Genomic DNA, 14358 nt, shown 5'->3' with positions numbered 1-14358 from the left:
TTCCATTGTAACTATTTCTGCTGTACAGAAGAGAGTTTTGGGCAATGAAAAAACAGTTATTTTGTTCATGTTCATATGTACTAGTGAAGATACATCAGGCACCAAGTTTTTGTTGCTAAACTTACACAGAGATAAGACTTCTTTGCCTCATAATGGTAAAGGATGCTGTAGCTTTTCCTTTGAGTTGCAGTTATAAAACACAGCAGGAAGCTAAAAAGTTTGACTTCACAAAATGAATTTAAAATGTTTTATAGAGTCATAGGGTTATAAAACAAAATCTAATTTTATACAACGTTAGAATCAAACCCATGTCATCTAGTTTGCTAAGTTAGCTGGCTATCTCATGTCACCTGTCAGTCTTTTGATTCATTGACATTAACTTGAATATTTGACTCTTTACCCCATTATTCCTCTATTGCTATTATTCTGATTCAATCTATCTAATCTATTTTTTTTTTGTGAAGAAAAAACTCACTGCTTACTATGTCTGATCATTTACCCTCAATGTTCTCATCTGTGGAATGGGTATATAATACCTAGATTACATAGTGAGGAATGACTCATCTAATGTGACCAAGACTCAGGAGAGCATGAGTCTTGTTAGCCTCTGCTATATCATCGTTTTTATTGGAATGAAATGTCTTACACTGTCAGGGACAACTGTGGCAGATTTCAAACTGTTCTTACTGCCTCTAATCTTACGTCTCTCAACATTTCATCCAGTGGGTCTTATGAAGAAAGTCCTTCCCATACGTATCAGCACACTCTCGTGTGCCTACCCACATTTTATAAGCATATGTGGATTCAAATCAGATGTTCTGAGATCTCAATGATGTATGATTTTACAAGAGAAAAAAATGACTAATGTGAAAAACATGAAAAATATTATTTAAGAGTTTGGGCTGTATTTCCAGATCACCTGAACTTATCCTTATTAGACAAGAAAGCTGACATTGTTAAAATGCTGCCGTACGTAAAAGTCACTTTATTATTAAACGTAAAAATACATCAAATGCAGCTGTCAGATGTAACTCGAATATGGGTAGCATCCTCCTACAGGTTCCTTTGGTCGTCACTTGTTTCTAATTTATCATTATTTTTTCTGAATGATCAGTAAGGTCAGTGATTATTACTAATGTTCAAGAGATGCAGTGTTCATGTTTTTTATCCTTACCTATTAAAATACATCCATACATAAGCTTTTTAGAAATATAACTGTAAAAATTATATATAACAAACATTAGAAATTTAAGATCACTACTATCATGTCATTATTAGTAGATTACTGTGAGCTACTGCCGAAGTTAACTGTGGTTTGTATCCAGTTTCTTACATGAAAGCTATCATAGAAACCATCTCTACCCAAGAAAGCACATCGACCTATAACTTATGTAAAAAAAATTAAGTTTTGGATAAAATTTCACTTACTATTGGTCACAGTCCTTTCGAGACGTCTCGGAACCTAGTGAGACTCACTGTCATGTTCTCATGAGTGATGACAGCTGCTCACACTCATTTTTCACCTTGCTCCAAGGGTTACCATGTAGAAGCATTACTATCAACCTGTCACTTTCAAATGCTGTGTATTTGATGAACCTTTTGTATACAGAGTGATGTTTAAGCACTGTTGTATGGGAAATTCATATGCTGTTACTCCCAAGTGTCCCTCCACCTTAAATGACTTTCTACTCCCCTCTCCAAATTCACCCTTCACACTGTTCAGAATTAAGCCCTCACTTCTATCTTCATGGATGCACAGAATCCCAGAGTTGGAACAGACCTGTATCTCGGTCATTCCTCTGTTATGTCAATTCTTCTGACAGCTCTAGCGTCTTCTCTAAACCTACCAATGAGAGAAACTGCCTAAATCTAGATATATATTACATTTTTTGAAGTTCTTTAAATGATCAAATAAAAACTTCCTGAATCTCCACCTAGTTCCTAGTTATATTCCCAAATTCCACAAAATAAGTTAAAATGAGATTCCACATGACGACTCTTCTTAAAACAATACCATGAACTCCCAAATATGTCTAGATATGGTAGCAAAATCAGGGAGTGACCTGGAGGTATTTAAAAACACACTTCTTATTTCTTTCAGTCCCTGTTCTCCTCAAAGCGCCACAGATAAACATATAATTTAATGAAAACCGTGGCTGTGGTATGCGATATAATTTAAGACAAAGTCAGTAGCCCTCTTTTCCCTAATAGATTGTCACACATCTCTCTCTCTTGTTAAGACATTTTTATGTATCTTCTGGCTTTGAATGGATCTTAGAGGCCATTGATTCTGCTATTGTTTCTTAATTCATGAAGAAATTGAAGGGTAGAGCTTGGGATATTTGCCTAAAGCAAATAGAAAGCAAAGCCACCACCAGGAGCCCTGTACTAATTTGTGTCCCATTATAGAAATTTTCTTTGTCATATTATGACAAAGTTTTGTCTTCTATTACATAACTTTTCTTGGTCTATTTTGCATTATTAACTTCACCTTTCAGTCATCTCCCCTAGAGGCCATTCTTGAAGCCAGAGATCTTGCTATATCTATCTTTCTATTCAACCACAATACCAAAAAAGCAAACCTGTCATAGATTTTAGCTAACTGATCATTCTTAAATAGTATGCGTATATTTCCAATGGAGAAACTATCAGAAGTGCTTATAAATGCAAACTGCTCCCTTTAAAATCCACCCTAATCCTCACTACTATTTCACTTTGAACGAGCTGAGTGCTATGTTTTAAAATTACAGAAAGACATTTTACTTGGATGTCTCTGCAATTATTTTAGTAAGAATTGTGCAAAGCCAAACAGTGAATGAATTGTCCTTCTAACCTCTAAATACATATATTAAAATGATGTGCTTGCAAATGTGTTAGACACTTCATTCGTTTGGCAAAAAGTCAGTTCATACTGCGGACCTGGAATGGTTGAATGACTTCAATCCAGGTACCGTAAGCGTAAATATTCAAGTCCAGAATGTCCTTCAGTGTATCCATGAGCCGTCCTCAGCCATCATGAACTGGTCACTGCCGGCTCAAGGAAGGTGCCTGAAAGATCTCTCTCTAACTCTTTCTCTCTTGCTCTCCCTTCTTTCCTTCTTTCTCTCCTGTTTTCCCTGCTTCCAGTGGATTGCAGACTTTGCAAATCCACAGTTTCTCTCTCTTTTTTTTTTATTATATGTCACAATATACACACATGGATACAATTCTTAGTCTTTTGTTTCTTTTCTTGCTCTTCCTTTACTCCAGTTTTTAACTACCTCTATCAGAGAGTTATTCTGTGCATTAATTCATTCATACCCGTGAAATAGCCAGCAGAGTGCCTGGCAATTAGGAGATACTCTCCTTAAGTTGTCTCATAGTATATATTCCTCCTATTTTACGTTGTTCTGAGATCCAGTAATTACATTAAGAAATGAAGTGCCTGTGTCAAAGAAAAAAAATACCATTATTTTGAAATGATGTCAGACTGATTCTAAGCCAAAGACATGAATTCCCCAAGGTTTTGAAAGAACCCACCAGTTATCTTCATATCTTAAGAGATTCCTGGCTGCGTCCTCATGTACCTGTACCAACTTGCTTTTCTTAAACATAGCACTTACGATAAATCTGTTTCTTTCATTTTCTGCTTTGCTTTTATTCCTAATTTTTAACCAGTATTGTGTTCCAATGGGATAGCACATTCAGTCAGCTGCATCTTTCTTTGAATTGATGATTATCAGTTGGCCTAAAAAGCTGAGTGTCATCAGAACTATTTGTAAATAGGCACTAGGTAAATAAATTCATATTTCAAATTACAGACTCAAGGTACCACTTTGGAAACACAGGTTTGTGACTCTTGACAGTCTCACCACAGCTTTCTGATCTTAGACACAGTAGAAAGTAGTTTTATGTGATTAACCTTATGATGAGTTACAGATACCATGTACACAACATTGTAGTTCATTTAAAGATAATTTTTATTTTTCTCTATTATAACCTAACTCTGATAATGATGGTAGTAACCATGAACTGACAAAAATTTAGAACTCAAAACGACTGAAAGTCATAGCCTGGAAGCTGCAGAAGTTTCTTCCTGGGAAATTTAGATTTCTTGTATTTCATGTCCCTTTCTCTTTTGCTTTTCCCTTTAAATTGATGTATTTTCCTGGAAATAAAGAAATGTGCAGACTCCAGGAAGACAAATCTTTTCTTCATAATGGCCAGAGGGAATACCATGTTATTTCTAGCAAAATCAGTAGAGGTGATTTGATGGTTTTGTTCACTGTTGCTTTAGAAATTGACATACTGGTTGCCGTGAAAGTGCTAGGGGGAAAATAAAGGGGAGGGACTCCGTGATAACTGCTATTGAAAATTTCAGAGCCCTGAACTAACGGGCTGTGTGTGCTTTGTTTTCCAGTGAGCCCAACCAGTCTGTCTCAGTTTAACCTTCCGGGGCCCAGCATGATGCGTTCCAACAGCATCCCAGCCCAGGATTCCTCCTTCGATCTCTATGACGACGCCCAGCTCTGTGGGAGTGCCACATCTCTGGAGGAGAGGCCACGGGCCATCAGCCATTCGGGCTCATTCAGGGACAGCATGGAAGAAGGTAGGTGTGGGGTGGGGGAGAATAAAGTTGCTTCTGTTAACTCAGACGTGAAAACTACCACATCATTCACACCACAGAGATTCCCTCGAGAGTAAATGAGTGAGTGAATAGAACTTGCATCTGGGGAGCCCTGAAGCTTGAAGAAGTTTTAGTCTGCATTACCTTTTGTTTCCTTCTGCATTTGGAAATACGCCCGACAGTATTTAAAGTAATACCTAGCTGTAGAATAGCTCAGAATAAATCCAGCGTTCTCATACAGAAATCTGCGTAACTTTACAGGTGTGCCAAATACCAGAGTGAATGTTTTGTTTGACACTTCAGTTAAGAAACCATGATACATAAACCAGGAAGAATTCTCTTATGAGACAACCACATGCTGCCGACTTTTATTCTCAGAAACCCTCTCTGGTCTTAGCTTTTATGATCATATCATTTTAGAATTCATATGGTGCTACTTTTTGATTTCCAAGTTACATTTCCTTATCCATTACGATAAAATTCTCACCTGGCCTAATAAATACTTTTGTGGTTGTAAAGGTCTATGTGAAAAGTCTGTAATAAAAACTCTTTGAAAAATTTTGGAGGCTTAATGGATTTTCAAATATATATAATTTTCTGAACAGTATAACTTCACATGTCGAATAGAAATATTTGAGAGATTTTTTGTCTTTGATTTAATGAATGATTTCCAAGTACCCACAAAGGAAAACTGTAGTACACATATTATAGAGCCTGTCAGCCAAGGATAAAATAAAAGTAAACATAGAAGTTTGAATAGATGAGAATAAAAATCAGATATGTGATAAACCGTTCTTTCCTAGTCCTTCATAAGTTTGTATAAAAGAAAGAACTCTAGATCTTGAAACATACCAGAGTTTAAACCTCTAGTCATCCGTTTATTTGTGATATGAACTTGAACAGGTTTCGTAACTGTATGAGCCCTGCTTTCTGTATCTGTAATTTCAAAGGTTGAAAAGAGTAGGTCTGTTCCTTTCTCTTCCCTCTTCCTACCTTCTTATTTAAAGTACCTTCTGACTAGAATTTAGGCAGCTGCGAAAGTTGACTCCTGGTCTTCAGGTCACCACTGTATATTTAACATGCTTGGCCCTAAATCCGTTGACTAGAGTTGCCACTGCCTTTTGGGATATTAACCAAACCACTGAATTCACTGTGACAGATGGTGAGAGCCTGCTGATTGCTGCAAGTGTAGGCAAGATATAACTCATCTGAAATGTAACGTTGTTGCTTTTCTGAAATGTTTCTAGCATTTTCTTCAAACAGGGTTCTTATAATACTGGAGAAATTATTTGTTCAGCATACTGATGGCTTTCTAGAGTGCCTCATTTGCAGAGATAATGCTTTTAATATGCTGGGAGATTCTTGCCTTCCATGTATTAAGATTAAATCATCTGAGCTGTTGAGAGCCAGCCTCCGTGGGCGAGATGGCTTTTTGATGTCTATGCATTGAATGCTGAACTATTGTGATGCTTAAATGATGGTCTAAAATCAAGGCATTACTGGGCAGAGAGATAGAAGGAACTTTATTGATGCCCTGCCAGGTGCTCATAGTGACAGGTTAGGAGCCTGAACCATAAACGTTAAGGTTATAGACCTATAAATAGTAAGTAGCAGAAAAAGACTGAAAATAGGATCTACTGATTCATCCACCACCTTCCTTCCGGTACACCACGCTGACACTCAGCGTTCACACCGGTGTTATTAGAGGTTAAAGAATGTGCTTTTTTTTTTTTTTAAGTACAACTAACATTTTCCACATCTCACAGAGAGATTTGCTCAAGCTAGGAAGCTGGGAGTCATACAAACCTCATTCCTCTTTTGACCCACATCCCTTTTAAAGAGGTTCTTCCTGATGGGTCTCAAATTCACCCCTTTGTTTTCATTGACGCTACATGACCCTCCCCAGCTTCCCGAGGCCTCTCCAGACCGGGTCATAAGCACTCCCTCCCCCATGTTCTCTTGTCGTGCCCAGTACATTGCTCTTGATGCCATTTATATGGTCCTTTTGTGATTATCTTTTTAGTTATGTACCTTTCTACTTCTTTTTGAGCTCCTAGGATTATGACGTTCAATTTTATACTCCCGGGATCTAGCAAGGGCCTGTCACACTGTGTGCACTCACATGATGTTTATTTAATGGATGAATAAGCAGAAATAACTGTATTACCCCTCAAAGAAAAGAGGAAGAACTGTTCTGGACCTTTGTTGTATAAAAATGAAATTAAATAAATCAATACTTGAAGTTTTTTAAAAGTTTAAACTCTCATGGCAACTTTAGGTGTCCCTGACTTTCTGATTATTTTGTGTGTGGGAGTTGACTCTGGTTTTCAGTATGCACAGAGCATGCTGCAAGGACTTGGACTTGTCAACTCTCTGTAACACAATGCAGGAGGTGTTTTAGGGGACAGGTGTGGGACCTTCCCATGTCTCAATATCTGAGTCTGTAAAAAGTGACAGTGGGCTTGTTCTCAGATGCATATATCTCGCTGTCATTTTATCTCCTTAGCCACCTGTTCTTCAGGCCTGGTGGTTCTGAGCAGACTTCATTATTTCAACTCTTGTTCTTTTTTTTGCCTTTCTTCAGTTCACGGCTCTTCATTATCACTGGTCTCCAGCACATCTTCTCTTTACTCTACGGTAAGTGTTGGCTGCTAAGAAAAACTGCTTTTGCCAAGCACGCACATGGTTAGATAGGTTGACATTAGCACAGCAGATGCACAGTGAGACGAGGGTGTGCTCCAAGCTACTGCAGCCCTGATAAGACGGGAGATGCTCTACCAGCCCTTCTATTGCTCATTCATATGTGCTTCCACTTGACTTGTATGTGCTCATTATAATCAGTGAGTGGATGGGGAACTGAACTTCATAAATTGATGGGGTATGACTCAGAATCCCTGAAATCATGTACTGTGCTCCACTGTAATCTTATAATGTTGACCACTTTTCTGTGTTGGCTTCTCTGAGCCATGACTGATGATTGTTGTATGCTGCTTTCTCCATTTTATTTTTTATTTTTTAAATTTTTTATTATTGAAGTATAGTCAATTTACAGTGTGTTAATTTCTGGTATATAACATAATGATTCAGTCATACATATGTTTGTGTATATGTGTGTGTGTGTGTGTGTGTGTGTGTGTGTGTGTGTATTCCTTTTCATATTCTTTTTCATTATAGGCCGTTACAAGATATTGAATGTAGCTCTCTGTGCTATACAGTAGGACCTTGTTGTTTATCTATTTTATATACAGTAGTTATTATCTATAAATCCTGAATTCCCAATTTATCCCTCCCTATCCCCTTTCCCCTCTGGTAAACATAAGTTTGTTTTCTATGTCTGTGAGTCTAAGTTTTGTAAATAAGTTCATTTGTGTCTTTTTTTTGTAGATTCCACATGTAAGTGATATCATGTGGTATTTTTCTTTCTCTTTCTGGCTGTATCAGCTTATTTTCCCATGTGTGAAGTTATATTTTGTTTTTACCAAAGTGACTTTTCTGTGCACTTATTATAATTTCATCTTTTTCCAAAAAAAAATCTATAGGAAGTTATGTTTTATAAGAGGGTTCCTTCATCCTAGGTAAGAGTGAAGAACATTTTAGTTTATGACTCTCACTGAGGCTTGAGTACTGTGAGTAATCCTTGACCCTGTATTGAAAAGTTCATGAAAAATTTAAAGCCTCAGTTATCACTGATTAATAAAGCATTAAGGGCAATCATTATTTTTTGGCTCATTTTCATTAAGTTAAAAATAAATCAGCCCTCTTTTTATATTTATTGCTTTAGACAATAAAAATGCCTTAGAGAGTTACTCAAGATCATACTGTCATTGGTAGAGGCAGTATTTTTCTTGTCATTTCTCCTTTTAATGATTAAGATTGCCATCCAAATCTATAAAATTACCAGTAAAGTCTATATATCACTGTTAGTATTTAAATAAATCTACTGTTTTAGGCAAATGGATAAAGACATGAGAAATGTAAAAATGTGCTGGGAAAACACACACACACACAAAAAAAAAAACTGTGTGGAGGCATAATATTCCTCCTGTTGGTCCAGGGCCACTGCTTGTGGGGAGATGTAGTCTGGCTTAAACCCCTGTCATTGAAGTCTCTATATAACATCAAAAGATGCAGCACTGTTATAATCATATTTTAAATATATACAGAAACAACATTCGGATAAAAAACTACCTTCATGAAGCCTGAGAAAAACTCAAGAAGAAAAAGAGCATGGGTTGAGGAAAAGCAGGTGGCTAATTAGTATATACCAGAGTCCAATAGACCTTTCTGTGATAATAAAAATATACCTGTACTATCGAATACAGTAACCACCAGCCACATGTGGTTGAGTATTTGTAGTGTGAATGGTATGAAAGAGGAACTAATTTTAATTAATTTAAATTTAAGTAGACACATGTGCCTAGTGGCTACTATATTGGATATTGCAGGGTTATAGGAAACAAAGTAAATTTTAAAAATTACTGGTTTATAGGAGCAGATGTCAAAATGATAAGGACAATTAGAAAGCCTCAGTGGTAAGTATTGTGTTGAGTACAATATGAGATGTGAACAGAGATTAAAATAAAGAGACTGTATACACATAGTTATAGGCCAACATTTATATAATGACACAGACCCTAATGTTAAGTGTAAAAGAATGAATTAGGTGATCAAAATACATGCAGAGGGGATATTATTAGGAAATTAGGAAATTTAAATAGTGATACTGGAAATGATGTGAATTACATGCTTGAACTGACAGCCTGTGGTGAGACAATTCAAATAAATGCATATTTGTAGGCATAATCAAGAGAAAAATCAAAGATGAGGAGTGATTCTCTCTCCAGTCCCCTGTTATCGTGCACTGATTCAAATGGCAATGAAAAGGTATCTGTGAAAGTGCTTTTTAAACCATGAAGTGAAAAATCAGTTTATCATTTTTTTCATTCCTCCTTAAGGACTCCAGATAAAGATTCACTTGATTTACGTCTTTGCCTGACTCTCTCAGTAATTATTGTGTGACATCAGGCTAGTTGGTGAATTTCTTTCAACTATACCTGTGACGTAAAGTTGGTGAACAGCTCAGACCTATCCTATCTGTCCCAAGGGATTTCTGCAATAATTAAAGAAGATCAGGGTCGTTATGTTCCGTAAATTACAGAACATTGTAAATTGTGTGGTTCTAGGGAGTACCATTTATATCATAGTCTTTGTGAATTTCCCCTTTGGAATTACGTGATGTACGCCTAACACAATTGTGCATGGTATTCCTTCATCAAAAAATTAAAGGGTTTAGGAAAAATAAGATTCTTTTTATAGAGGACTTTTAGACCCTATGTACCATCATTAGGCAAAATATTGCTCGTGCTAACCATGGGTATAAACAGTATTTAACACCATCATTTATGCAACTTATGGGATCGTAAGTTTTGATTAAAAATATTGAACTAACAAAGATGACTTGTTGCAAAGAACATTTACCTGCAACATTACCAATCTAGCAAAGCCACTTGAAAGGACCCTTTCAACTTTTGAAATCTCTACCAATTGTAACTTTTGAAATCTGTACCAAGTTATAATTTGGTAGAATTTTTTAAAGTGTCTTGTTATAAAGCTAAGTAAATCACCTTATAGGATTTTTGAGCAGAAAGATTGAGAAAAGTTACAAACTGGTTGGAAATCACAGACCCAATCTGACATGCCGCGATGTTACCTTTGGCAAATTTAGAGTTTGTAGGCCAACATTTATGTAATGATACAGACCCTAAATCCAAGCCAACACTGTGAAATCTGAAGTTTTACCTAAAAATTCAAATTTCCATGTTCCTTTTTAAAGTAATCAGAATGTCTAACAACAGGGAAGTGAGATTCCTGCAGGTTTCTAGTCACCTGGCATCACCTCTTTTAGGTGGTGTGTCATCTCAGGCCAGTATCCACCAATTCTTCTCTCCCTGACACTGAAGCCAGTTTGTTGTTAGTTATTATTGTTGTTGTTAGTTATTATTGTGCTGTTGCATTTCTTGTAGAAGAGAAATCCTCCTCGTTATTTTTATGAAAAGTGGGGAAATAAAATAAAGCCTAAGAAGGCTGTGTGATTTTTTTTTTAGGGCTCTTTCTATTTTTTATATGTCTACTCCTGTGAAACATATAAATTTTTGATCCTTGCAATAAATGTTTTCTGATTTGCTGTATATTAAAATTTTTATTGAACCAGTTTCATACGTGGTCTCCATTTTGTATTGGTTTAATAAGAACAAGGACCATGGTTAGTTCGCTGGGGATCCTTTTAGCATATTTCCTAACACATAGGTAACGCTAAAGTAAATTTTTTTAATTAGTGAGTTTGGGTGAATGAATGGCTGAGTAATAGCTTGCAGAATAAAGAATATCTAATATATTTTTATTTAGGCAAAGGGTTTTATATTGTTTACCATCCTTGAAGATATTGAGCCAACTTCAAAATCAACATTTAAAAATGGCAAGTAATCATATGCCATCATGACTGTCATCAATCCCATGCCTAACCCACTGAAAGAAGTAGACTGTTAACATTCTGGCTCATTGCTTCAACTTTATAGTAACATCTACCCAGTGTTGCTAACCTCAGGGTATGAAAGAAGGCAAAGGTTAAAGAAAAAGATAGTTCTGAAAAAATCAGCAAAAAGAACGTCATTCTACATAGTACATAGTATATATAGAATTAACATGTAATAGTTATGCATATGACTAGTGCCTGTAACTTATTCAGGGTTTTTAATGAAAAAATGTGATGAATGTCTTTCTTGACTATTTTTTTTAAATAGCATACATTGCTTTTTAAAAATACAGAAATTACTTATTGAATATCAATTTTATATCATCCCAGCAAGCCTACCAGCAGGATTTGGACAGAATAAACTGGCAGCAAATACGCAAAATTTTCGGGAAACCAAATACTCTTAGTTAATCTTGCCATATGTCTCAAGGCAAACGACCTCCAGCTTTCTTTTGATGTATGAAATCTGTATCTTAAAATTCCTTTGCTATGTCTGATTCAGAAAGTAAACTCTATATGAAACCTTGAAATTATTATAATTTTAAAATAGTAAATCTTCACTTACAAAAGGAAAGTTGAGATGTAAAACATTAAAGTTTTATGTTAGCATTTATTTTTAAGACATAGTTTTCTCATAAAGGCTATTGGGATTCTGCTAGTTGACCATGCTATTCTTTAACCACTGTTTTACTAACTATATATATTTTTTTAAGAATAGAAGAAATATAGGAAAGACAAATTCAGTTTAAAAGAGATGCTTATGCATAAAAAAATATCCTGAGAGTTATTTTACTTTGTTTTATGTTATGTTTCCTAGAGGATAAGAAGAGATAGGAAGTGGTTCATGTACTTCTGCATCAATTAATAAGGAAATGTCCCAAAAGGAGAGATAGGAGATTGTTTTTCAGCATTGGATCTGCTCAAGGCAATGAGCAGGCTTCTAATGTTCAGCAATATTATGCATTCTTCAGCTTTTTCCAGAATGAGGGAGCTTCCCAAATGTAATGGCACACATAACTCATTTTCTGGCATTTTGCAACCCAATGCAAAGAAGAAAACCAGAGCTAGGAGTTTTCTGCAACTGAAGCCAAAACATCCCTTGAGGTCCTACCACGGTCCTCATTTCCATAATCTGCATATCCTGTCAGCCACTATTGCCACCTGGGTGTTTTAGTGTTTTGCTGACTCACAGCCCAATAAACTTATTTAATAATCATTAGGAAAAGTAAACATAGAAACTAATAAGGGGATTTTCTGTGCTTATCAGTACAGTCCAATATTTTTCTCTAGTTTTATTTGGCATTCCTTGTGATCTTAAATCACAGAATAAAGTCTGACTCCTACGTCTTGGCTAAACATCTCTATAATTTTATGGAGTACATTCCTTAGGTCTACATGAAAAAAAATCCACTCTTTTATTGTTTTCTGCACTCACCTTGTTTTAGAGTATACTTTTATAATTATTTTGTTTTTGTTGTTTATGTTCTGGATCTGAGAGTCACTTTTAATTCTATACTTTGCTTGTAAGACATATTATATCTCCATAAATCAAATAACCTATATTTTTAAAATACATGGTTTGTATATAAAGAAATATTCATTAACCACTCTAAAGGTTTCTGTTTTTACTATTTTAATTTGATAATGTCATGTATTTTACTATATTCTTACTGTTAGACCAAAATAACATTTTAAATACACAATATAATTTTATTCATTTAAACTTGTGGAACGAATTGACACTTAATTGTTTATAGTTCAATTCTTTTTCCTTTTTTTATTTTACAGGCTGAAGAAAAGGCTCATTCAGAGGTAAAAACCTTGTAACATTTTTACATTTGACTATTTTATTTACATTTATGATGAAATGAGTGTCTTCTGCCACTAGAGGGCTCTATGATACAACAGCGTCACTCTCCAGCAGCTAGTTGATAAATGGTCTTGGGTACTCCCTCCTAAAAGAATATGGAAGGAAGGTTTTTAGAAGCAAACTCTCTTCTCGCGTTCTAGACTGGAATGGTACCTCCACAGCTAATAAATTGTCTTTAGTAGTGAACACTTCCAAATTTCTGATGAATGAATGACTGTGGTATATTTTGTTATAGTCTCTACCCCTCCACCCCCCAAACCCAAGAGACTAAGTGCATAGGATTAACAAAACTGTTGAATTTTAGGCACTAGACCTTCACAACACAAACTCCCAGCATCTCAGCCCATCTATTATGTGGTGCCAGGACTTTGCTGCTTCTAACCCCTTGATGTCTGGAGTGGTGTGTTGTTCTAATGATACACATTTCGCAAAGACACACTTCATCGCAATCACATACAAATTAGATTGCAACCTGGAGAGATCATTCTCTTCCTTTCCCTTTGTATAAATTTGTCCTGGCCAAGGAGAGCAGGAGGGCTATAATTAGGCCTTTAGTCAAGGTGTGCTAATGACTATTTGATTGGTTTTACACTGAGCAAAGAAAATGCATGCATTGGCAACAGCCTCTGCAAAGGAATTCTTCCCTTTGAAGTTTTATTCTATCAACCTTTTAAAGTAAAATGTGTATTGTGTTTAAAAATATATTGAAAAGGTATAGATCATATCAATTTTATCTGTATAATTGCTAGACTAAAGAGTGAATATGATTTTGAAAGACCTAAGCTGTTTCCATCCATGGACATGGAAAAACATCTAACGTTGGGTATAATACATGTAGCCACTGCAGTATAGCAATGCTACATCTATTTGCCGTATTAATAGTTACACAACCCCCTATCATTATTTGTGCCCCATAATGGGTCTCGGTTTTTTAAAAAACAATTTACGTTACTTGAAGATTTTCTGGATTATATTTTAATAGAAATGGGATCATGGAATAGAGACTATTAATCTGAGAAAGGCTCTTTGAATTTGCATTGGTTTAAGAATAAAATAGATATCCTGCTCTCTGGAAATATTCATGGTCATCTGCATTTGAATATAACCCAGATACTCTTTGGGGCTGGGTGAAATGAAAGCACACTTGTTGAAATTATAAACATACACCGTGTTGCTACTTCCAGCTTAAAGTTCACTTCTTTCTTAGAGTCTCTCAATATTGGCCACCATTTCTTCTCCACAAAAATCTAATGTGGAAAAAAAAAAATACAGTTAATGGATTATGTCAAGAATGCTCTTTCCAACTAAGACAGTATTTCAAAAGTCAAACTGCAACAATAGCAGACTTGT

At 35.7% G+C, this 14358-nt stretch overlaps 1 protein-coding gene across 1 annotated transcript in view; it reads left to right on the top strand.

Moving 5' to 3' along the window:
• NAV3 (neuron navigator 3) overlaps positions 1-14358 on the top strand; it is a 311096-nt gene that overhangs the window by 237628 nt on the left and 59110 nt on the right. Inside the window, 3 exon segments of the mRNA XM_006179097.2 lie at positions 4400-4588; positions 7191-7243; positions 12927-12950. Coding sequence (XP_006179159.2) covers positions 4400-4588; positions 7191-7243; positions 12927-12950 — 266 coding nt within the window.

Source organism: Camelus ferus, chromosome 12 (assembly GCF_009834535.1).
Source record: "Camelus ferus isolate YT-003-E chromosome 12, BCGSAC_Cfer_1.0, whole genome shotgun sequence".
Taxonomy (NCBI): domain Eukaryota; kingdom Metazoa; phylum Chordata; class Mammalia; order Artiodactyla; family Camelidae; genus Camelus; species Camelus ferus.
Note: the sequence above shows the minus strand (reverse complement) of the source record. Positions and strands in the feature narration are given on the sequence as shown.